Raw genomic sequence first — 26520 nt, 5'->3', positions numbered from 1 at the left:
CTGAAAGAACTGCTCGTTGGATTGCTAGAAAGGCAAATAAAAACCTGTTTGACTGCAAAAGACCTTCAGAAAGATTTAGCAGACCCTGGAGTGGTGGTGCACTGTTCTACTATGCAGTGACACCTGAACAAATATGACCTTCATGGGAGAGTCATCAGAAGAAAACCTTTCCTGCATCCTAGCCACAAAATTCAGCATCTGAAGTTTGCAAATGAACATCTAAATAAGCCTGATGCATTTAGGAAACAAATCCTGTGGACTGATGAAATCAAAATAGAACTTTTTGGCCACAATGTGCAAAGGTATGTTTGGAGAAAAAAGGGTGCCAAATTCCAGGAAAAGAACACCTCTCCAACTCTGAAGCATGGGTGTGGATCGATCATGCTTTGGGGTTGTGTTGCAGCCAGTGGCACAGGGCACATTTCATTGGTCGAGGGAAGCATGGATTCGAATAAATACCAGCAAATTCTGGAAGCAAACATCACACCATCTGTAAAAAAGTTGAAGTTAAAAAGAGGATGGGTCCTACAATAAGACGATGATCCAAAACACACCTCAAAATCTACAATGGAATACCTCTAGAGGCACAAGCTGAAGGTTTTGCCCTGGCCCTCACAGTCCCCTGACCTAAACATCATTGAAAATCTGTTGCTAGATCTCAAAAGAGCAGTGCATGCAAGACAGCCCAAGAAACTTGTAGAACTGGAAATATTTTGCAAGGACGAATGTGTGAAAATCCCCCAGGTAAGAACTGAAAGATTATTAGCTGGCTACAAAAAGTGTTTACAAGCTGTGATACTTGCCAAAGGGGGTATTAGTACCGTAGGTACTAACCATGCAGGGTGCCCAAACTTTTGCTTCAGGCCCTTTTCCTTTTTTGTCATTCTGAAAATGTAAAAGATGAAAATAAAAAAATTGTTTTTGCTTAAAATATAAAGGGAATGAGTTATATTTAACTTTATGCCTTTTGGAGATCATTTCATCCTCAACTTGCTTAACTGTTCACAGTAACAGCAATTTTGACCAGGGGTGCCCAAACTTTTGCATACCACTGTATGTAGAAGAGGGCAATTAGGATTCTCCTCCGAGTGTGTTCAGCTGCACCGTGATGTAGCATGAGATGTGGTAGAATACTTCACATGTCTCGGAGGAAGCATATGCTCAACTTCATCCTCCTGGTTTCTAACTATCATGTGGTAGGGAAGAGTTAGTAGATGAGAATTGGAAAAAATACTCAGTTGGGAGAAAATGGAGTAAAAATTAAAAAAAGAAAGAAATTACAACCCCAATTCCATAAATTTGGGACACTGTGTAAAACGTAAATAAAAAACAAAATATGTTGATTTGCAAATCTTGTAAACCCTATATTTCATTGAAAGTAGTACAAAGACAACATATCAAATGTTGAAACTGAGAAATGTTATTGTTTTTTGAAAAATATATGCTCATTTTGAATTTGATGTCAGTAACACGTTTCAAAAAAGTTGGGACAGGGGCATGTTTACCACTGTGTTGCATCACCTCTACTTTTAACAACACTCTGTAAATGTTTGAACTGATGAGACCAATTGCTGAAAGAGAAATTTTGTCCCATTCTTCCCTGATATATAATTTCAGTTGCTCAACAGTTCGGGGTCTCCTTTGTCATATCGTGCACTTCTTAATGCGCCAAATGTTTTAAATGGGAGACAGGTCTGGATTGCAGGCAGGCCAGTTTAGCACTCTTTTGGACTCTTTTGGACTCTTTTACTATGGAGCCATGCAGTTTTAATATGCATAGAAAGCATTGTCTTGCTAAAAGAAGGAAGGCCTTCCCTGAAAAAGATTTTGTCTGGATGGCAGCCTATTGCTCTGAAACGTGTATACAGTATATCCTTCAGCATTAATGATGCCTTCCCAGATGTACAAGTTACCCATGTCATGTGCACTAATGCACCCTCATACCATCAGATGCTGGCTTTTGAATTGTGCATTGATAACAAGCCGGATGGTCCCTCTCCTCTTTAGCCTGGAGGATGTGGTGTCAATTTCTAAAAATAATTTCTCCTTTTGATTTGTCAGACACCTCCTGTGGGTTCACCACCCACAGAGGTAGCAGTAGGGGACTGGTGCAATGTGGATTGGGTGGCAGTCGAAGGCAGGGGCCTCGACGACCTGATCCCCGGACACAGCGGCTGGCTGTTGGGACATGGAATGTCACTTCGCTGGGGGGGAAAGAGCCTGAGCTTGTGCGGGAGGTTGAGAGGTACCGGCTAGAGATAGTCGGGCTCACCTCCACGCACAGCTTGGGCTCTGGAACCCAGCTCCTCGAGAGGGGCTGGACTCTCCACTTCTCTGGAGTCGCCCGTGGTGAGCGGCGGCGGGCTGGTGTGGGCTTGCTTATAGCTCCCCAGCTCAGCCGCCATGTGTTGGAGTTTACCCCAGTGAACGAGAGGGTCGCCTCGCTGCGCCTTCGGATTGGGGAGAGGGCTCTTGCTGTTGTTTGTGCCTATGGCCCAAATAGCAGTATAGAGTATCCGGCCTTCTTGGAGTCCCTGGGAGAGGTACTGAGGAGTGCTCAGACTGGGGACTCCATTGTGTTACTGGGGGACTTCAATGCTCACGTGGGAGATGACAGTGACACCTGGAGGGGCGTGGTTGGGAGGAACGGCCTCCCCGATCTGAACCCGAGTGGTGTTTTGTTATTGGACTTCTGTGCTAGTCACGGTTTGTCCATAACGAACACCATGTTCGAGCATAGGGGTGTCCATAAGTGCACGTGGCACCAGGACACCTTAGGTCGGAGGTCAATGATAGACTTTGTAGTCGTTTCATCTGATCTCCGGCCCTATGTCTTGGACACTCGGGTGAAGAGAGGGGCTGAGCTGTCAACTGATCACCACCTGGTGGTGAGTTGGATCCGCTGGCGGAGGAGGAAGCTGGACAGACCTGGCAGGCCCAAACGTATGGTGAGGGTCTGCTGGGAACGTCTGGCCGAGCACTCTGTCGGGGAGGTCTTTAACTCCCACCTCCGGGAGAGCTTTTCCCAGCTTCCGAGGGAGGCGGGGGACATTGAGTCTGAGTGGACCATGTTCTCTACCTCCATTGTGGACGCAGCTGTTCAGAGCTGTGGCCGCAAGGTCTCCGGTGCCTGTCGTGGCGGCAATCCCCGAACCCGGTGGTGGACACCAGAAGTAAGGGATGCCGTCAAGCTGAAGAAGGAGTCCTATCGGGCCATGTTAACCTCCAGGACTCCCGAGGCAGCTGACGGGTATCGGCAGGCCAGGCGTGCTGCAGCTCGGGCAGTTGCGGAGGCAAAAACTCGGAACTGGGAGGAGTTCGGGGAGGCCATGGAGAAGGACTATCGGTCGGCCTCGAAGAAATTCTGGCAAACCGTCCGGCGCCTCAGGAGGGGGAAGCAGTACTCTGCCAACACTGTTTACAGTGCGGGTGGGGAGCTGTTGACCTCGACTGGGGACATTGTCGGGCGGTGGAAGGAATACTTTGAGGATCTCCTCAATCCCACCGTCATGTCTTCCACTGAGGAGACTGAGGCTGATGACTCAGAGGTGGACTTGTCCATTACCCAAGCCGAAGTCACTGAGGTGGTTTGCAAGCTCCTCGGTGGCAAGGCACCGGGGGTGGATGAGATCCGCCCTGAGTATCTCAAGTCTCTGGATGTTGTGGGGCTGTCTTGGTTGACACGCCTCTGCAACATCGCGTGGCGGTCAGGGACAGTGCCTCTGGAGTGGCAGACTGGGGTGGTGGTCCCTCTTTTTAAGAAAGGGGACCGGAGAGTGTGCCCCAATTATAGGGGAATCACACTTCTCAGCCTCCCAGGGAAGGTTTACTCCAGGGTACTGGAGAGGAGAATTCGACCAATAGTCGAACCTCGGATCCAGGAGGAACAATGCGGTTTTCGTCCTGGTCGCGGAACACTGGACCAGCTCTATACCCTTCATAGGGTGCTCGAGGGTTCATGGGAGTTTGCCCAACCAGTCCACATGTGCTTTGTGGATCTGGAGAAGGCATTCGACCGTGTCCCCCGTAGTATTCTGTGGGGGGTGCTTCGGGAGTATGGGGTTCGGGGCTCTTTGCTAAGGGCTGTCCGGTCCCTGTACGAACGGAGCAGGAGTCTGGTTCGCATTGCCGGCAGTAAGTCAGACCTGTTCCCAGTGCATGTTGGACTCCGGCAGGGCTGCCCTTTGTCACCGGTTCTGTTCATAATTTTTATGGACAGAATTTCTAGGCGCAGCCAGGGGCCAGAAGGAATCCTGTTTGGGAACCAGAGGATTTCATCTCTGCTTTTTGCGGATGATGTTGTCCTGTTGGCTTCTTCAAACCAGGACCTTCAGCATGCACTGGGGCGGTTTGCAGTCGAGTGTGAAGCGGCTGGGATGAGAATCAGCACCTCCAAGTCCGAGGCCATGGTTCTCGACCGGAAAAGGGTGGCTTGCCCTCTCCAGGTTGGTGGAGAAGTTCTGCCTCAAGTGGAGGAGTTTAAGTATCTCGGGATCTTGTTCACGAGTGAGGGAAGGATGGAGCGTGAGATCGACAGGCGGATCGGTGCAGCCTCCGCAGTGATACGGTCGTTTTACCGGTCCGTTGTGGTGAAGAAGGAGCTGAGCCAAAAGGCGAAGCTCTCAATTTACCGGTCGATCTACGTTCCGACTCTCACCTATGGTCATGAGCTTTGGGTAATGACCGAAAGGACAAGATCGCGGATACAAGCGGCCGAAATGAGTTTCCTTCGCAGGGTGGCTGGGCGCTCCCTTAGAGATAGGGTGAGAAGCACAGTCACTCGGGAGGAGCTCGGAGTAGAGCCGCTGCTGCTCCACATCGAGAGGAATCAGCTGAGGTGGCTCGGGCATCTTTTTCGGATGCCTCCTGGACGCCTCCCTGGGGAGGTGTTCCAGGCATGTCCCCCCGGGAGGAGGCCCCGGGGAAGACCCAGGACACGCTGGAGGGACTATGTCTCTCGGCTGGCCTGGGAACGCCTCGGTGTTCTTCCCGAGGAGCTGGCCGAGGTGTCTGGGGAAAGGGAAGTTTGGGCTTCCCTGCTTAGACTGCTGCCTCCGCGACCCGGTCCCGGATAAAGCGGAAGAAGACGAGACGAGACGAGACGATTTGTCAGACCTTGGGACAATTTTCCACTTCGCCTCGATCCATCGTAAAAGAGCTCGGGCCCAGAGAAGGTGACAGTATTTCTGGATATTGTTTATATCTGGTGTTAACTTGCATTTGTGGATGCAGTTATGAACTGTTTTCACAGACGACGGTTTTCTGAAGTGTTCCTGAGCCCATACAGTGATTTCCACTACAGACAAGTGTCTGCTTTTAATGCAGTGTCGCCTGAGGGCCTGAGACCATTATTAAAAAATGTTCTGTTTCCAGTCCACCGGCCGGGTGAGTGCCGTTTGTGCGGGTGAAATTTTTTTTTTTAACGCTGGTTTTCCGACATTTTTTTCCGGTTCGTAAATCTAAAATCGAACTTGACATTTACGCATTCCCAGGGCTTTCCACTAAGGCTCATACTAGCCAGCCATGACAAATAAGTAGCCGCCGGGGGGGGAGTGTGTGTTTGAGAGAGAGAGAGCAGCCTCTCTGCTCCCTGAGTGGAGCTCGTCGCCTTGGTAACGGTGCTCAGGTGCAGGGAAGAGACACAGTCACTACGTTCACACTGCAAGGCTTAATGCTCAATTCCGATTTTTTTGTGAAATCTGATTTTTTTGTGAGGTCGTTCACATTAACAAATGAGACTTGTATGTGATCCTTAGTATGAACGAAAAGCGACCTAAAAGTGTTCCGCATGCGCACTGCAGGATATGACATCACACGCAGTGAGCATGGCCAGTGTTTACGGAAGTAACCTAAAGTTTCCTGTGTATGACAGTAGCCAGCATGGAGTACCTGGCGATGATGCAGTTGTTGTTGCGACAGAGCCAGAACATGCACAATAGCCTGATGTTAAGGAGGAGGTTGAGAAGGAAGAGGGCAAGGGTTTTGGCTCAGGCGTTCTGCAGGGTAGTGACTGCAACCTCCGTTCAAAGGAACATCAAAGCCATGTTGTTGTAACTTTTTTTGAGATACCCGCCGCCTACTTCAGCGCAGAATAGTGACGTTTGTGGCTTGTTGATGACGTGTAAGTCGGATGAATGCGACCTGGCGGTTCAGACTGAAGTCGCATATGAAAAGATCGGATAGGAATCGGAATTATGACCACATATCCAAACGGCCTGGGTCAGATTTGAAAAAATCGGATCTGGGTCGTTCATATTGTCAATGAAAGATCGGATACAGGTCACATATGGGCGAAAAAATCGGATTTGAGTCACTTCAGCCTGCAGTGTGAACGTAGTGCAAATGACAAGCAAAGAGCGCTTTTTCTCAGAGTTCCCTCTCCTCGAACAACGGTGATTTACACGGAAACAAAAGGAGGTACTCACAAAATTCTTTCACAATGAGTGCTACAAGGCTCCCATGAACACATTGATGTAATGTTTTTGTCCCTAGTCTAAAAAATGTGGACAATAGAGCGAGTTAAAAACGAGTGACTTTTCTGATTTTGCAGTCAAAGCGCTCCCACGTTTATAATGGGAGTCTATGGGGCAGCGCGCCTGTCCTCTCCTTACTTTCAGGCTTCTCATTCAAAAACTGTAAGACCTATCGCTCAGGTAGACACATTGTGTGAATTCTCTAAATTCCTGAGCCCCACTGGTGTGTAACGCAATAGTGTGAAAAAGTGTGAATTTCTCCAGGTGTGCTCATGGTGTTTGATCTGTGACTGATCAAAAAGTATAGAACCCAGCAAAAAAGTTGAATGGCAGATCCACAGAGGAGAAGTTTGTCTACGTTTTAAAGTTTGAATCATGTCTCTAGGTGAAAGCATGCCAGAGCAGCAGATGTTTGAAAAACATTGAAAATGTGCGATTTTTTCAATTAATTCCATAGAAAATGAATGGGAAATTTTGTGTGATTTTTTTTCACGACCACGTCGCAAAAAAAAATCGTAGAATGCTGAACAAAGTAATAGCATAGCAAGTCCGATCAAACCGCACGTTTTGATGTATTGTTTGTCTGTGTGCGATGTACGGTTATTGGGTTATTTGAAATCGAAATTTGTACAGAAGATGAAAAACGGAACAACAAGAGTTTACTGTGCTTTGCACTGCACTCCCTATATGGGAGTCAATAGTTTGCAATGCATAGCACTGCATCACTAATAATAAACTCCTGTGCACACAGTTCCCAGGATTAAATGTATTTTCCACAGACCATTTATTTATTCACTTTACTCAAATACAAAGTAAAATGGCAGTAAATCATCTTTCTTTTCTTGCGTATTGCATCATGAGGCGTTCCTGGCTTGTAAATCTCTTATTTTCGGTGCATGACACATTCACGCAACTGAGCATGCTATGAATTAACAACGACAACGGTCTGCAGTGGTGGCTACACAATTAAACACTCAGCGAACATTTCTCCATTTGTGTATGCAAATACACTCCAACGACTCAGTTTGGTTTCATTTACAACCAGCGGTGTCTTTTGATGCCAGCACGTAATTGAACGAGAGAAGACTGGTTTACCGGAGACAAAATAAGCGTTATCTCTGCTTCTGTTCCCTCCGATGTCGCCTCCGACGGCCCCGACACACTACTGCCTCCGCCGAGTGCGCGCGCGCACACACCGCATGTCGGGGCCGCGGATGAGTTACTCTCCCTTGATCAACAAAGTCGGCGGGGAATTTGTGGTTATTATCGGTACAAACAGCGCAAATCACAACTTAAATGAGTGCGGTTCAGTTTGACATTATTGTCAGTCCGTTAGATAAACATTTAATTTTATTAAAATCGAAAATTAATATTTAGAGCCTGTGGGCTACAAAAATAATAGTCATTAAAGTAGCCGGCTGGACTTAATTGTGTAGTCGGCTGTATGGCCGGCAGCCGGCGCTTGTGGAAAGCCCTGTCGAATCAGCTCTGCGCATGCGCCATGCGGCACAGAAAAATGGCAGCCACCATGAAGGAAGGAGATCCGGAGTTTTCACTTAAGTGTGAAATCGCAAAATGGTATTCTAGCGAACAACAAAATAGTAAAGATTCAGAAATACAAATCATTCAGTGATCATTTTAATAGTGTAATTTCATCCGAACTAGGCCTAACGGTCGATTTAGAAGTACAAAAAGTCCGTGTGTCGGACATTTTAAGTACCTTTGTAAAAGTTTTGCAAATGTTGCAGTCAGCATTTAAAATGCTAACTTAAAGTTTTTGTACAAGTTTCAGTTGATTAAACTGTCATTTTATTAAATGTCTGCTTTTGTAATAAAAAAGTACTGAAAGAAAAAGCAAACACAGCATTGCAATTTCTTACCCATCCATTAAAAAAAAAATCCCTCCCTCCCTACTGAAAATTTTTTTGCTCACCCAGTGGACAGGAAACAGATTTTTTTTTAAGGATGGCCTGAAGATCACAGGCATCCAATGTCAGTTTTCAGCCTTGTCTCTTGCATACATAGATTTCTCCAGAAACTCTGAATCTTTTAATGATATTATGTACCATAGGTGATGTGATCCCCAGATTCTTTGCAATTTTACATTGAGGAATGTTATTCTTAAATTGTTGCGATGTTTGCCCACGCAGTCTTTCACAGAGCGGTGAACCCCTCCCCATCTTTACTTCTGAGAGACTCAAACTCTCTGGGATGCTCTTTTTATATCCAATCATGTTCTTGACCTGTTGCCAATTAACCAAATTAGTTCTTTTTTAAAGCATTACACATCTTTTTCAGTCTTTTGTTGCCCCGTCCCAACTTTTCTGAAATGTGTTACTGAAATCAAATTCAAAATGAGCATATATTTTTCAAAAAACAATAAAATTTCTCCATTTCAGCAACTGATATGTTGTCTTTGTACTATTTTCAATGAAATATAGGGTTTCCATGATTTGCAATTCGTCATATTCTGTTTTTTTATTTACATTTTACAGTGTCGCAAATTTATGGAATTGGGGTTGTATTAAAAGACAGAGCAAATGATATGTCATAGCATGGAGATCCATTTAGTTATGACTTGAACTGCAAATTACAGCTACAGCTGTTTAACATAATGCTTGATATCAGTTTACTTTATTTACATGATGGACATTCATGTCAATGGTGTTGTAGAATATGTGCTATGTGAGTGCAGTTGTCTCTAAATACCAATCCCAGTATTTATTATTTTCATTTTGTAGATTTGATGCCAATACCAGAGCTCAGGCAGTATCCTATACTGACATCCTGACAATAACTGAGATGACTCTCAGCAAGCTTTTGTTGCTATGTTGTGTGAAATATTGCTGACACCATGCTGTAAAATGTGTCTGTGGTCATGTACAGTTGTGTCATGACATGAAAATATATAAAAAAAAATTGTGAATCTTATTGGAAAAGGTCATTTCTGATCTAATACAATCCAAGATTTCAGGTCAGTAACAATCCTGATACGGTGATATGGTGTATCAAAGTACACGATCAGTGACACCGGAGCATGCACTGTATTAAGCTTGTACTGTATATAAATCAGAGGTGGACAAAGTACCCAAGTTTATTACTTAAGTCAAAGTACAGATCCCACTGGTTAAATGTTACTGTGATACGAGTAACAAGGATCTTGATAGAAATGTAGTGCAGTGAAAAGTACGATATTTGTCTTTTAAATGTAGTGACGTTAAAGTCATAAGTTTCCAAATAAAATACTACTCAAGTAAAGTACAGATACTCAAAAGGTGTGCTTAAGTACAGTACTCAAGTCTGGGCTGCCAACTCTCACGCAATGAGCGTGAGACACACGCATTTGATTGTCTTCACACGCTCACACGCCATACCTCCGATTTCTCACGCTAGAAAAAAATCTAGTTTATCTATCTAATCTAGGCTACCCATTGCGTCGCGCCAACCACTTGCGATCGATCAATTACGCCTTACGCACGGCTAAACAGGCAGAGAGATGTTCCCTTCTGTACACACTCCCCTATGGTAGGTGGCGCATCTAATGATGCTGCACTCGCCGGAAGCTGGATAATTGCCTACCGTCAATTTAGAGGAAGAGGAGGGAGAAGAAGGTATCCGAGTTGAAGACGGGTGTCTCAGACAGGTTTGTACATATGCACGCCAATGTGTGGTGTTACTGGCGTAATTATGAACTTATATAAAGTTTCTCAATCGTTTTAGCCTATAAGTGTTGTGAGAAGATTTAATGCCATATCGAGAGCTGTGTACTAGGCATGATAAATCATTATAGGCCTCCTGCCGTGCCACAGCCTCTATCTTCCCCAACAAGCAGCACGGGAGAGCACCTCCTTAGCACACGTTTATTAAGGCGCATTTTTAGTTTGTTTACTGTATGTTATCATACTTTATGACTTTATTTGAAGCCATACTGGAAATGTTGTAAAATAAAGCAAGTAAGAGATAATATTACAAATGCAAGAAGAGCCATTAGCCACCATACCTATTGTTTATTTACAGGGTATTTATTTTTAATTATTTATGATGTATGTAATTGCTCAGTTAAAGTAAATAAAGCATGGTCACCTGTAATATCAAAGAACTTGAACTTGTGAATAATTAAAAAAAAAGACAGAGAACAATATACTGAGGAGACAGGGTTTCAAAGAGGGCAAGACAGGTAGAGAATATTTGTCAGATAACAGGCCCTGACGAATGCTCTATTACTAATAAGAAACATAGATAAGAAATAAATTAATAAGAAATATATTAATATAGCTTATTTAAGTATGACCAAAATTTTTGAGCCCAACTTTGTGTGCACATTCCCACCTATGGCCAAGGTTCAGCTTTTTGTGTTTCAATACTGTTCAAACTTAATCATTTTAATGTTTCTTGTAGCCCATGCACATTTTGCTTACTGTTTAAGCATTTTATTTGTTCTTTTGCTGTTGATATTTTTCCCCATGCCAATCTTCTGCTGAACAGTGGTGGGGAAAGCCCTTAAATGCATAATGAATAGTCAGTGAGGGACAATCTTATTTTTGCAACAGTTATTAAAAACTTAACATTTAGTTTCAATTCAGAAGGTGTTTAGGCTTAGCTGATGAAATATTTTCAAACATGAACTTGCTTTTAAATCTGAAACACAGGTCTATAGGGCTACAGGAACATTGGCAGTCATCTGTAGTTTTCTAGTGTGGGGGCTTTTAAGCCAAAACTTGGTGCTTTTGTTGGCCACAAGCTGAAGGCCTGGCAAGTCAGGGTGTGTAAGAATGTAGGTATGGCACAGCAGGCCACTCCAAAAATCCACCAGAATGCAGGAACATCTACTAAATCCAAAATCTCAACAAACCCCCCCCCCCCCTCCCCCCCATTGTCCATCTCCAGCTGGACGACCCACAAACAAAACACCAGAATGCAGGGGGACAAGTGAATATCAAACTGAATACAAAATTCCCACTTACTGCATGGTGTGCGGAAAAATGTTGCCGTCGACCCCCCCCAAAAAAAAATCTCACTCCAAGGAATTTCGAAAAGTTGGCAGCCCTGCTCAAGTAAGTGTACTTTGTCACTGTCCACCTCTGATATAAATACACAAGATTAAAGCTCTAAAGTATCTCATAATCAGTTTATTCAAATGAGCTCATGTGCAAGTTTACTCAAACATCTAATTGAGCCTAATGGATGGATTTATGGCTCAAGAGAGCTCACTGACTCCTCTTCATTAAAACGCCTCTATAATGATTCACAGACATGTTTATTTCCCTGCAGCATCATTGAAACATGCAAAGTGTTCTTCTAAATTAGCTTCGTTTATGCTATTTTTTAACACTGAACCTAATTAAACTGGATATCCCACTGTGTTTGTTCTTCTAAATTTGTGCTCTAGGCCTCATTTTACTCTGTTTCCTTTTTTTGAGCCATTTCTTGTATTCAGACATGCACTTTTATCCAAAGTTAAGTGTTTATATATAAAACAGTGGATAAAACATTAAATGCAGTGCAGAATTTGCTACAAATTGATGGTGATGCAACAAAATTTTCCATTTCAGCATTTTACTAATAAAACAGAACTGAACTGGATATGCTTAGAGCTCGTTACCATAGAGAACAGAACAGAACAGAGCAGTGTACATGGTAAAGGTTTGCCAGTTCTTTGAAACATCCTCCTTTTTTGTCCATTCTTCTTTTCCAGTGCTGTGATCTTGGTTATCATGCTAGCCTGGCACGCACGTTTAGGACTTATCTCTCTGCGGAGTACAACCTGGAGACTTCTCGCCACGAAGGCCTGGACCTGATTGAGAGCGCCGTGGACAACCTGGACTCCCGCAGTGACAAGCACAAGATCATGGACATGTACAACCAGGTGTTCTGTCCTCCCATGCGCTTCGAGTATCTGCCTCACATGGGAGATGAGGTGAGGCAGTTGGATAGAACCACTCCATCTAATCTGAAGTTCACTGTGTGTTTGTGTAGCGGATTGAAGAAACTCTTCATATAGTGACGTTTTGACATTTTTACGATGTGTAGTTCTGAATACAGGTTACCTCCAGTGGAAATGAAGAAAATACATTGAAAGATTTCATTACAAATCCATGGAAAGACATAGACACACTAATTATATGTATATAAAAATAATAAACATGATCGTGAAAGTTGTGTCTAAATACCTGCCTTTAGCCTACATCTGGTTTTGGATTTACGCTTGTCATACTGGCTCCTTATTTACCTAATGTGACCACTCTAGAAAGCCTACTTTAGAAAGTTATTAAAAACAGTCCAACATCCTTTTGGGAAATTAGGTTTAGGTTTTCTTACCCTACTTTCACACAAGCAAGCGACAAAACTACAGTAGACTTGAAGCTGCAATTTCAATGACAGCAAGCAACAAACCACAGCGCAACATTTGATTTGAAGTCACTAACAAAGTTACTACAGAGACTAGCATGTTACGCAAACCAAACAAATAGATTTTTTTTTAAAGTGGCGTGCACAAATTATAGCGAAGCACACAGAGCAAAGCGTCATACTTACAATGGTGCTTGAAAGTTTGTGAACCTTTAGGAATTTTCTATATTTCTGCATAAATATGACCTAAAACATCATCAGATTTCCACACAAGTCCTAAAAGTAGATAAAGAGAACCCAGTTAAACAAATGAGACAAAAATATTATACTTGGTCATTTATTTATTGAGGAAAATGATCCAATATCAGTGAGTGGCAAAAGTATGTGAACCTCTAGGATTAGCAGTTAATTTGAAGGTGAAATTAGAGTCAGGTGTTTTCAATCAATGGGATGACAATCAGGTGTGAGTGGGCACCCTGTTTTATTTAAAGAACAGGGATCTATCAAAGTCTGATCTTCACAGCACACGTTTGTGGAAGTGTATCATGGCACGAACAAAGGAGATTTCTGAGGACCTCAGAAAAAGTGTTGTTGATGCTCATCAGGCTGGAAAAGTTTACAAAACCATCTCTAAAGAGTTTGGACTCCACCAATCCACAGTCAGACAGATTGTGTACAAATGGAGGAAATTCAAGACCATTGTTACCCTCTCCAAAAGTGGTCGACCAACAAAGGTTACTCCAAGAGCAAGGCGTGTAATAGTCGGTGAGGTCACGAAGGACCCCAGGGTAACTTCTAAGCAACTGAAGGCCTCTCTCACATTGGCTAATAATGTTCATGAGTCCACCATCAGGAGAACACTGAACAACAATGGTGTGCATGGCAGGGTTGCAAGGAGAAAGCCACTGCTCTCCAAAAAGAACATTGCTGCTCATCTGCAGTTTGCTAAAGATCACATGGACAAGCCAGAAGGCTATTGGAAAAAATGTTTTGTGGATGGATGAGAGCAATATAGAACTTTTTGGTTTAAAGGAGAAGCGTTCTGTTTGGAGAAAGGAAACCACTGCATTCCAGCATAAGAACCTTATCCCATCTGTGAAACATGGTGGTGGTAGTATCATGGTTTGGGCCTGTTTTGCTACATCTGGGCCAGGATGGCTTGCCATCATTGATGGAACAATGAATTCTGAATTACACCAGCAAATTCTAAAGGAAAATGTCAGGACATCTGTCCATGAACTGAATCTCAAGAGAAGGTGGGTCATGCAGCAAGACAATGACCCTAAGCACACAAGTCGTTCTACCAAAGAATGGTTAAAGAAGAATAAAGTTAATGTTTTGGAATGGCCAAGTCAAAGTCCTGACCTTAATCCACCAACATCCCAGAGTTGAAGCTGTTCTGTATGGAGGAATGGGCTAAAATTCCTCCAAGCCGGTGTGCAGGACTGATCAACAGTTACCGGAAACGTTTAGTTGCAGTTATTGCTGCACAAGGGGGTCACACCAGATACTGAAAGCAAAGGTTCACATACTTTTGCCACTCACAGATATGTAATATTGGATCATTTCCCTCAATAAATAAATGATCAAGTATAATATTTTTGTCTCATTTGTTTAACTGGGTTCTCTTTATCTACTTTTAGGACTTGTGTGAAAATCTGATGAAGTTTTAGGTCATATTTATGCAGAAATATAGAAAATTCCAAAGGGTTCACAAACTTTCAAGCATCACTGTAAGAGAATATGGTAATGCATAGCCCTGTTTTTTTGATGGCTTGACCACACAATGTCTGTACACTGAATGATGTACGTGTACCACCACATGGAACCCGATCGTAAGTGCAAGGCAATATATCCCATAAACATTTGACCTCCGGAAAACAAAATTTGTATCTTTATTTACATAAGATAGATGTTTGTTTTTTTCATCCAGCGCTTATTTTTAATTTGCTTTTTTTTTTAAAATAATGTAGGATTATTTACTAACACTGTAGCAGTCCTTGGCATTAAGAACAACAGCAGAGAGTCTCTGGCAGGTGCATCTGGGTTTTATTCCTCTTGAACACAAGTATAGAATTGAACACCAGACATCATACACCGTACACCGAGTACCAAGAAAACTAAAGAAAACAAAACAAAAATAATCCAGGTAACATGGTTGTAAACAAATACACAATTTTGTAGAGTAGTGTTTACAGACTCTGCAGTAACTATGAATGTTACACATCTTGCTCTGCTCAACCAAGAGTGCAAACCTCTACAAGTTAGTTAAATGTGCACCATTAGCCTCTGCGCTCAAAGTCTCGTGCTAAACCACAGTTCAACCAATGCACCAAATACAAGTAAAGCACACTCAATAAACAGCGCACACAAACTTTACATTGTGCATGACTGACATATCAAAATGACAGACAACAAAGCTTCATAACATACCGTGCTAAACCTCTGACGGAGGCACAGGTTGGTGAATAAAAACACAGCATCTGTAGCATAACCAATACAGCTTCCTGGGCTGACAGCTCTGCCTGTGACATGAATAATGAGTGACAGCTCTGGCCGAAACTTGGCCACCACTCCACATTCACTGGATTTTGAGAAACAGAGCATTTTTAGTTTTATTTTTTGCAAATTCGATAAATAAAAACTTTATACAAAACGTCTGACAAAATCATTTCTGCTTAGAATGACAGGAGCGGAAATGACAAACTGGCAAAATGACAGGAGCAATTTGTGAAAAATGCGATAATTCTTGAAAACTAAAAAAAGATATGTTCTTACCATCAAATACTTTCGTTCCATATTTTGTTGCTTTTTTGCATTTTTGGGGTTTTGTTTTCAAGTAGAGTTTTTATTTCATCCTCGGTTGGTTCAGCAACACGCTCCGCCATTTTGTTTTTCTCTACTCATGGTATATGAGCTGATAGCTGAGTAGTAGCATAGGTAATCAGAGCAAACGATTGCTCATATCCAGTGAATGTGGATAGAATATATATATATATATATATATATATATATATATATATATATATATTTCTATTTTTTTTTCAGCTGTAGGTTGTACATTTTGGCTACTACTATTTAACATTGGAAAAAAAAAATGGATAGTGTATGCCCACAAATGACTAACTACAAGCAACTCCAGTGATGCTTGCTAGTGTCAAAGTTCAGGTGTGAAAATACCCAAACCGTGATTTTTCATCTGTTTGCCAGAATTCACATGCATCATCATTTGACAGCTTTTTTCCAACTCCCGCATATTTACCAAACATTCTATTGTTCTGCAAAAAAGAATAACATTTTATTTTCAGATTGCTTTACAATTGTGTGAAATATAGCATTGAAGCCTCACAGTTTGTAATATTAGACAGACCATCGGTATGTATAAAGAGCTGCAATCCCTGATTGTACTTCTCCTTGTCACTAAATCGGTATCCTCCAGGCTGCATCTGTATCTTTATTATATATTTCACCTGGAAATAGGAATATAGTGTACAACCCCGATTCCAAAAAAGTTGGGACATAAGTACAAATTGTAAATAAAAACGGAATGCAATGATGTGGAAGTTTCAAAATTCCATATTTTATTCAGAATAGAACATAGATGACATATCAAATGTTTAAACTGAGAAAATGTATCATTTAAAGAGAAAAATTAGGTGATTTTAAATTTCATGACAACAACACATCTCGAAAAAGTTGGGACAAGGCCATGTTTACCACTGTGAGACATCCCCTTTTCTCTTTACAACAGTCTGTAAACGTCTGGGGACTGAGGAGACAAGTTGCTCAAGTTTAGGGATAGGAATGTTAACCCATTCTTGTCTAATGTAGGATTCTAGTTGCTCAACTGTCTTAGGTCTTTTTTGTCGTATTTTCCGTTTTATGATGTGCCAAATGTTTTCTATGGGTGAAAGATCTGGACTGCAGGCTGGCCAGTTCAGTACCCGGACCCTTCTTCTACGCAGCCATGATGTGGTAATTGATGCAGTATGTGGTTTGGCATTGTCATGTTGGAAAATGCAAGGTCTTCCCTGAAAGAGACGTCGTCTGTTGCTCTAGAACCTGGATATACCTTTCAGCATTGATGGTGTCTTTCCAGATGTGTAAGCTGCCCATGCCACATGCACTAATGCAACCCCATACCATCAGAGATGCAAGCTTCTGAAGTGATAACAACTGATAACAACTTGGGTCATCCTTCTCCTCTTTAGTCCGAATGGCACGGTGTCCCTGATTTCCATAAAGAACTTCACATTTTGATTCATCTGACCACCGAACAGTTTTCCACTTTGCCACAGTCCATTTTAAATGAGCCTTGGCCCAGAGAAGACGTCTGCGCTTCTGGATCATGTTTAGATACGGCTTCTTTGAAATATAGAGTTTTAGCTGGCAACGGCAGATGGCACGGTGAATTGTGTTCACAGATAATGTTCTCTGGAAATATTCCTGAGCCCATTTTGTGATTTCCGGTACAGAAGCATGCCTGTATGTGATACAGTGCCGTCTAAGGGCCCGAAGATCACGGGCACCCGGTATGGTTTTCCGGCCTTGACCCTTACGCACAGAGATTCTTCCAGATTCTCTGAATCTTTTGATGATATTATGCACTGTAGATGATGATATGTTCAAACTCTTTGCAATTTTACACTGTCGAACTCCTTTCTGATATTGCTCCACTATTTGTCGGCGCAGAGGATTGGTGATCCTCTTCCCATCTTTACTTCTGAGAGCCGCTGCCACTCCAAGATGCTCTTTTTATACCCAGTCATGTTAATGACCTATTGCCAATTGACCTAATGAGTTGCAATTTGGTCCTCCAGCTGTTCCTTTTTTGTACCTTTAACTTTTCCAGCCTCTTATTGCCCCTGTCCCAACTTTTTTGAGATGTGTTGCTGTCATGAAATTTCAAATGAGCCAATATTTGGCATGAAATTTCAAAATGTCTCACTTTCGATATTTGATATGTTGTCTATGTTCTACTGTGAATACAATATCAGTTTTTGAGATTTGTAAATTATTGCATTTCATTTTTATTTACAATTTGTACTTTGTCCCAACTCTTTTGGAATCGGGGTTGTACCTTTAAAATGATTTAAAGCACATAATAGGTCTACGGACCACATTTATACCTTTAATTGACTTAAATTAGAGAGTAAAAAAATTACATGGTACAACAAGGTACAGAGGGTGTATCTATGAAGATGCCAAGTACTGTGAGTTTACTGTACATGCAGTAGTAAAGTCTAACATGAAGCGAGTGTGAAGTAAAGCCAAATGTCAGGAGACAACCATTTTATGGGCATGTGTTTGTGTGTGTCAGGTGTGCCAGGTGAGCGCTCAGCAGCCAGTCCAGACCGAGCTCCTGATGCGCTACCATCAGCTGCAGTCCCGCCTGGCTACACTAAAGATCGAGAACGAGGAGGTGAGCCGTATTTCTGAAAGATATATTTACACAACTCTGTACCTTTTACACTGTGGCATTACACTGAACCACATACAGCCAAATCCCACAGTCAGCATCCTAATTAATATGTACTAATTAACTAGCGATGGCTGTGTTATTAACTGTAGTTTAATTGGTGTCATGCACCATGTGGATCAGATCAATCAGAGAAAACATGATACAGATAAATTGAGACAAACATCAGGTGACCTTTGAATCAACGCCCATCATGCAATAGGAGAGACACATGAAATAAATGCCACCTCAATCTTAAAAGGAAATATCTTTTTTGGAAGCCAGGTTGCTTAGAAAGCAAGGCTAAATAAAGTGTTCAGATAATTATAACACTTCTACGTTTAAGTGTTTTGATAGTATCCATCTCTATTTTAAGTCCCAGCTGTATGTGGTAAATGAGTAAGTTACCAGAGTCAGTTTATTCATTTATTTTTGTACTGAAAAAGATTTCAGTCTCTTGATGGCATCCTGAATAACTTCATGTTGATGGCAAAAACATCCAGGCTGAGGCGTTCAATAAGGCTGCACACTATGGAGATGAGTTCTTCACTGTAGCATTGCCAGATGGTTACATTGACCAAGTGTTTTCTTTAGAAACCACTTACCTTTACTCAGAAAAGTCTCTCAGGCGCCATTGTTTCTGCAGCACTCGGGAGGATTCATCACATTGGCAACCACACTGATTTCATTTCCAAGATTCAATTAATTGTCTATGGAAACATGGTGTATTGTTAGCTTTCCCTTTCTGCTAATGATGTTTTGTTTTTGTTTTTGGAATGAATGAAAGAGTTGAATTTGTAAAATTGCTTCCTTGTGAAAGGGTAGTAGAAAGAGGCATGCCGTGATTTCCTACTAACTGTATGCAGATGCTAATCGACTCCATAATAGTCCAGTCTGCATGTATTGATGGCTCCATCCAGACCTTATCACTGTGTGTCTCATAACCAGGCCATAATGGACGATTTGTGTCAGGGAGGCAATATGCCACATTAATCTGCGAGCTTCACAATAGAGTCCTGGGGCAGTTTTACATCTCATCTGTGTTGTAGTCAGACACTACTCATTTTCATCTGTTCACATGAGTGATATTTCACCCTGGGGTTGTTTTGGAGTCTGTCCTCGAGAGCGAGGATTATGGCCGTGGTGTGGGAATTTTCTGGGTGGATGCCAGGGTAACATGAAAAGTAAGAGATGAAATGAAGACTGGTCAAGGCCTCACGCTTCAATATTTTAATGCTTGCAAAATCTTTCTTGCATTTATTCTTGCTTATTCTATCCACATTCACTGGATATGAGGAATCGCGTGCTCTGATTGGCTACTCTACTACTAAAATATCAGCTCATATGCAGTGAGTAGTGGAAAACAAAATGACGGAGTGTTTTGCTGGACCAACCGAGGACAAAATAAAAACTCTACTCAAAAACAAACCCCCCAAGAATACAAAAAAGCAACAAAATATGGAATGAAAGTATTTGATGAGAAGAACATATCTTTTGCTTTATTTTCAAGAATTATTGTTATCGCATTTTTCACAAATTGCTACAGTGATTTTGCTGGTTTGTTTACATTCTTCATCTTTAAGTATTAAAATTTGTTAATTTTTTTTTGACTGGTTCAAAAGTGGGCGGCACGGTGGTGTAGTGGTTAGCGCTGTCGCCTCACAGCAAGAAGGTCCGGGTTTGAGCCCCGTGGCCGGCGAGGGCCTTTCTGTGCAGAGTTTGCATGTTCTCCCCGTGTCCGCGTGGGTTTCCTCCGGGTGCTCCGGTTTCCCCCACAGTCCAAAGACATGCAGGTTAGGTTAACTGGTGACTCTAAATTGACCGTAGGTGTGAATGTGAGTGTGAATGGTTGTCTGTGTCTATGTGTCAGCCCTGTGATGACCTGGCGACTTGTCCAGGGTGTACCCCGCCTTTCGCCCGTAGTCAGCTGGGATAGGCTCCAGCTTGCCTGCGACCCTGTAGAACAGGATAAAGCAGCTAGAGATAATGAGATGAGATGGTTCAAAACTCCAAAGAAGTTTGAAAATTACAAAACTGAAATGTCCAAGGAAGACTTAAATAAATGCCTGAAGCTATTCTATACCTCGGCATGACAGCAAGGTGGCGCGTCCTACAAACAAACAACGCCAAAGTCAATTCATGCAACCATTGATAGGTTTTTAAGAAGTCCGCCTAAGTGGAAATGATTTTGTCGGATGTTTTGTATGAAGTTTTTATTTATCGAATTTGGGGAAAAAAATAAAAATAAAAATGCTCCGTTTCTGAAAATCCAATGAATGTGGATATAATAAAACAGTTATTCCACTCAATCTCGACGTACATGGTTTATAGCCAACTCGGCACGTATCAGCTCATGTATGACTCAATTTCATGGAATAATTTTTAAATATACAGTGACAGTGTGATAGGGATATAATTTCCTAATATACACATTTACAAAAAAATCGAGCACTAATTACCTGTATTACCATTAATAGTCCAGTTTGATTTATTTGTATGGTACTTTTAACAATAGATGTTGACATAAACCAGCTTTACAGAAATCCAGATTTAGATTCAGATCCCTAATAAACCAACCAGAGGCATAAAAAAAAAAGCCTGAATTGACATGAGGAAGAAATCTTGAGAACTCTAAAGAGGAACCCATCCTGTTTAGATAGTTTTCATGTGATACTGTGTTGAAAGGATGTTCAGTATGAGCAGGACAGTCTTCATGATTACAGCAGCAGTTCTTAGATACAGGTTTACAATGTCAAGCTGAGATTATGCACTGGACAGTGTGAGGACTCTGTTTGGGAAGTAAAAGTCTTTAGCATATCCATGTTGGACCATCGACGGCAGCAGCGAGTGAGTCACAAGTGCATAAAGCGTAATGCATTAGTGTGACTCAGGCAGGTCTGGAAGATGAGAGGGGTCACAGAAGTAGAAGTGTGCCAGGATCAGGCATCAGCATTACATATTAGCACACACCGTATTCATTATGATGGCAGCAATGCATCTGATATTTGCACACATTTACTTAAGTCCATCCATCCATTATCCGTAACCGCTTATCCTGTGCAGGGTCGCGGGCAAGCTGGAGCCTATCCCAGCTGACTATGGGTGAGAGGCAGGGTACACCCTGGACAAGTCAGCAAATCATTGCAGGGCTGACACTTAGAGACAAACAACCATTCACACTCACATTCACACCTACGGTCAATTTAGAGCCACCAATTAGCCTAACCTGCATGTCTTTGGACTGTGGGGGAAACCGGAGCACCCGGAGGAAACCCACACAGACACAGGGAGAACATGCAAACTCCACACAGAAAGGCCCCTGTCAGCCACTAGGCTCGAACCCAGAACCTTCTTGCTGTGAAGCAACAGTGCTAACCACTACACCACCGTGCCACCTTTACTCAAGTCTGATCTGATCATCTGAGAAACCTTTTGTCAGTCAATAATTATATTTCTTTTAGTAGTGCCAATCCAAGTAGCAGTTTTCCAGTAGCAAGGTTAATGACATAAATTCCCATCATGATGGCAGGTGTAAATAGAAAACAGTTCAATGTCAACTACCAGAATACTGATCCTGCACAAGGCTGCTTTCTCATGACTGGCTTATAGCAGCAACCTTTTACAAGGAGTTACACAGACAATGTCCAGAAGACTGTGAAATGATTTTAAATCATCAGGCTACTCTAACTATATGATTGGAAAGCACAGTACCAGTTAAAAGTTTGGACACACCTCCTGATTCAATGTTTTTTCTCTATTTTTATTAATGAAAAGACACTTCATGTCTTAAAGTAATGATGGATGTTGTTTTTCTTTACTTAGTTGAGCGGTTCATGACATAATATGGATTACTACAGTTGTGGAATAGGGCTATTTACTGTATTTAATTATTTACTGTTTACTGTTTGATCTTGAACACATTAAGAAGGCAAGAAATTGCACTAATGAACTTTTGACGAGGCATGCCTGAGCCATTCCACCGAATCGGTGCCATTTCCATCCCTAGAAAATTATATGTATAAATGCACATAAAAATGTACTTTAAAATACATTTCCTTATTCCGCAGAATGTCCTGCACATTGATCTGATTTCAAATTTAAGATATATAATTGTAAGGATTAATAAAAACTACCTAAAACACTGAAAAATAGCATGTGTTACCTGTCCCCGCACTCTAACTTTATACTTAACTATGAAATATTATGATTAAAATCCTTCAGAAACAGTATTTCTTTTGCACTGTTGTGTGACTCCATACCCTATCCATGGTTTAAATATTTTTTTTCATAAGAAATCCACAATATCTTAGTTAAAATACACATTTTAGTTGTGTCCCTGGGTTTTCACTCAGTCCTGTTACCCAAACATATTACCCCATCTGACAAATTTGGAACATTCCATAAATCACATGCTCAACAGGAAGTTACATCAGTTGTGTCTTCTGAAGGCCATGGGAAGACCAAAAGTTAGTTCTCTCATTTACTTTTCTGTATATTTGATGATTTTTTAACTTTGACTGATAAGATCAATGCCAACATACTGTCCTGTTACTTAAATTATTTCTTAGATGATATTTGTTTATTTTAAAAATACAGATTTTTGATAAATCACTAGAATGTGCCAAGTGTGGTCATGCTATTAGCGATGATGGCATGTGGCTTAATTCCATGTATTAGCTAATCCTAGGCTAAAAACTCAGTCCTGTTACTTTCAGTCCTGTTACTCATATAAAGAGTATGCAGCCATCTTTGACTTCCAAACCTTGTAAAAAATAAATAACGTAGCCTGAGGTTGACCAATACACATTTTGAATAGTTAAATATGTGTGTTATTATAATCAGTGTTGAAAAGATATAACAAATTAAGTTTAATTTAGGAGTGGTACAACAAGCAAATGGCACCCATTCGGTGGAATGTCCCGCCTGTTAATGAAAAGCATTCCAGGTGACGACCTCATGAAGCTGGGTAAGATAATGCCAATAGTGTGCAAAGCATCATCAAGGCAAACGGATCTTCAGTATTGTTCTACAATGTAGAAAATAGCCACAATGCAGAAACACCTCTGAATGAGTCGGTGTGTCCAAACTTCTGACTGGTACTGTATTTGGGAATTTGCAAATAGACAACCAGAGACAGTATAATTTGGCATGACAGAACAGATACAGATACTAAAGGGTCGCTGTTAAATGAAGATGTGTCATGTTTTTTTTTTTTTGCTGCTCAGGTGCGCAAGACCCTGGATGCAACAATGCAGACGCTTCAGGACATGCTGACCGTGGAGGACTTTGACGTATCTGATGCCTTCCAGCACAGCCGATCCACAGAGTCCATTAAATCAGTGGCATCTGAAGGCTACATGAGCAAACTGAACATCGCAAAGAGACGCTCCAACCAGCAGGAGACCGAGCTCTTCTACTTCACAGTGAGTCAGAGACCTCATCGACCTCTCGGTGTATGTTCACAGTAGTTTTATTGGTAATGCTTTACATTACGGTTCCCTTAACTAGCATTATTTACTGCATTCATTAATATTAATAACGTTAATTATTTAACAATGAAGCTCAGCATTAATAAATTATGAGTAACGGTTAAAAGTAATGAAGTACATTAACACATATTATGCAATGTTTGTTTAAACGTTAACAAAATCACCCGCACTGAAAAATGTTTATTCAATCCATAACTAAATATAGGCTACATTAAGACTGAAATTAAAGTCTTAAATTAGCAATAATTACATTACAACATGTTGGTTTAGAGCCCTGCGATAACCTGGTGACTTGTCCAGGGTGTACCTGGACCCATAGTCAGCTGGGATAGGCTCCAGCTTGCCTGCGACCCTGTAGAACAGGATAAGCGGCTACAGATAATGGATGGATGTTGGTTCAGGGGTGACACAATGGTGCAATGTTTAGCACTGTCACCTCACAGTAAGCAGGTTCTGGGTTTGAACCTGCTGGTCGATCTTTCTGTATGGAGTTTGCATGGTCTCCTCATGTCTGTGTGGGTTTCCTCCCACAGTCCAAAGACTTGCAGATTAGGTCAACTGGTGACTCTAAATTGCCCCTAGGTGTGAATGTGAGTGTGGCAGGTTGTTCATCTCTGTGTTATCCCCATGATAGTGGCAACCTGTCCAGGGTGTACCCCGCCTCTCACCCAATTTCAGCTGGGACTGGCTGCAGCTCACCCATGACCCACAATGGATAAAGCAATATACAGTGCCCTCCACAATTATTAGCACCCCTTGCGAAGATTAGTTAAAAGGGTTAGAAAAAAATACACCTTTGGGTGAAGTAGCTTCATCTCACACTGAAAAAATTTGAAAAATCCAACCTTTAATTAAAATAAATCTATTCAGAGAAAAACAAATCCCTCATCAAGAAATTATTATTTAAAAAAACAACATGTGCCATTATTATTGGCACCCCTGGAAATTATAGTGAACACAATATAACCGAAGCATGTCCCCATTTAAATTGTTCATTTTTGAGTTGATTGGAGTGTGTAGGAACTTTCAAGTTGTAACCCATGACTTCCTGATTAACTGGGGTACAAATATGAAGTGACACAGAGGCCAAATTCCCTTAGTCATCCATCACCATGGGAAAGATGAGAGAACACACAAACCAAATGAGGGAGAAGTGGTGTTGACCTTCATAAGTCAGGGAATGGTTATTAAAAAAATAGCTACTCGCCTGAAAATGTCCATTTCTACAGTTAGAGCAATAATAAAAAAGTGGACAACAACTGGAACTGGTATGTACAAACTTGGCTGGAAGAGGACCAAAATGTATTTTGCCCCCATGTACATTGAGGAGGATGGTAAGAGAGGCAAAAAATCCCCAAGAATCACTGTTGGTGAATTACAAGAAAAAGTAAAATCTTGGGGTTTCCAAGTCTCCAAAACCACCATCAGACGCCACCTCTGTGCTAACAGATTATTTGGAAGGAGTGCCAGAACAAAAAAAAGGCTTTTCTGATGGTTAAACACAAAAGTAAGAGCCGGACGTTTACAAAATGCTACTACAACTTTAGCTGGAACTGTGTTCTATGGTCTGATGAAACAAAAATAGAGCTTTTTGCCAATAAACACTCAGGATGGGTTTGGAGTAAGATGAAGGATGGCTATAATGAAAAGAACCCAATCTCAACTGTAAAATATGGTGGAAATTCTGTGATGTTTTGGGGCTGTTTTTCCTCTAAAGGCCCTGGAAACCTTGTTAGGGTAAATGGCATCATAGACTCCATGAAATACTAGGGCATTTTAAATCAGAATCTGGCTGCTTCTGCCAGGAAACTAAGACTGGGACATCATTGGATCTTCCAGTGGGACAATGATCTGAAACATACGTCCAAATCAACACAAAAATGGTTTGCTGACCACAGAATCAAGCTTCTGCCCTGACCATCTCAGTCCCCTGACCTGTCCTGAACCCCAGTGAAAACCTGTGAGCTGAGCTGAAGAGAGAGAAGAGGAGCTGAGAGGGCCGAGGACCCTGGACGACCTGGAGAGGGTGTGTAAAGAGGAATGGTCTCAGATGCCCTGCTCTGTATCTCCAACCTTATGAAATGTTATAGGAGAGATTCAGTGCTGTTTTACTGGCAAAGGGAGGTTGTGCAAAAAATATTAAATGCAGGGGTGCTGATAACAGTGGCACGTGTGTTTTTGTTGAAAATAATTGTTTCTTGTTGAGGGAGTTGTTTTTCTGTGAATAAATTAATTTCAACTGAAGGCTGGATTTGTCTTATTTTTTTTTTTCAGTGTGAGATGAAGCTACTTCACCAAAAGGTGGATTTTTTCCCTAACCCTTTTTCATAATCTTTATAAGGGGTGCCAATAATTATGGAGGGCACTGTAGATAATGAATGAATGTTGGTTCATGCTGGTCATTGTGGTATTAATTTTAGTCATTGATGATATGAAAATTTGTTAATGCAAGTGTTTATTATATTTGGCTTATTTGGTTTATTCAAAAAACTTTAATTAATACAAAAATTACTTTGTTAACTGTACTTACGGTCTATTAATTCTGAAGTATATGGTTAATATTAATTGTGTCAAATCATGTTATTTAAGGACACTTTAATATAAAGCCTTTTGCTGTTTTATGAGTATTTACTGGTTCACTGATTTGACAGCATCCATGCACATGCACGATAATAAATTTGAATTGCCTTTAAAATGTTAAACATATTTACTGCGCTAAGTTTACCAGACAAAATATATTCTTTTTTATTTT

At 41.5% G+C, this 26520-nt stretch overlaps 1 protein-coding gene across 2 annotated transcripts in view; it reads left to right on the top strand.

The window, feature by feature from the left end:
• The window catches only part of srgap3 (SLIT-ROBO Rho GTPase activating protein 3), a 302285-nt gene that overhangs the window by 208986 nt on the left and 66779 nt on the right, over positions 1 to 26520 (top strand). For both annotated transcript variants that reach the window (XM_060919551.1, XM_060919552.1), the window contains exons 7-9: positions 12169 to 12390; positions 18142 to 18243; positions 23505 to 23702. In XM_060919551.1, coding sequence (XP_060775534.1) covers positions 12169 to 12390; positions 18142 to 18243; positions 23505 to 23702 — 522 coding nt within the window. The remainder of the gene's footprint in view (positions 1 to 12168; positions 12391 to 18141; positions 18244 to 23504; positions 23703 to 26520) is intronic.

This window comes from Neoarius graeffei, chromosome 4 (assembly GCF_027579695.1).
Source record: "Neoarius graeffei isolate fNeoGra1 chromosome 4, fNeoGra1.pri, whole genome shotgun sequence".
Lineage (NCBI taxonomy): Eukaryota > Metazoa > Chordata > Actinopteri > Siluriformes > Ariidae > Neoarius > Neoarius graeffei.
This window is presented reverse-complemented; position numbering and strand designations above follow the sequence as displayed.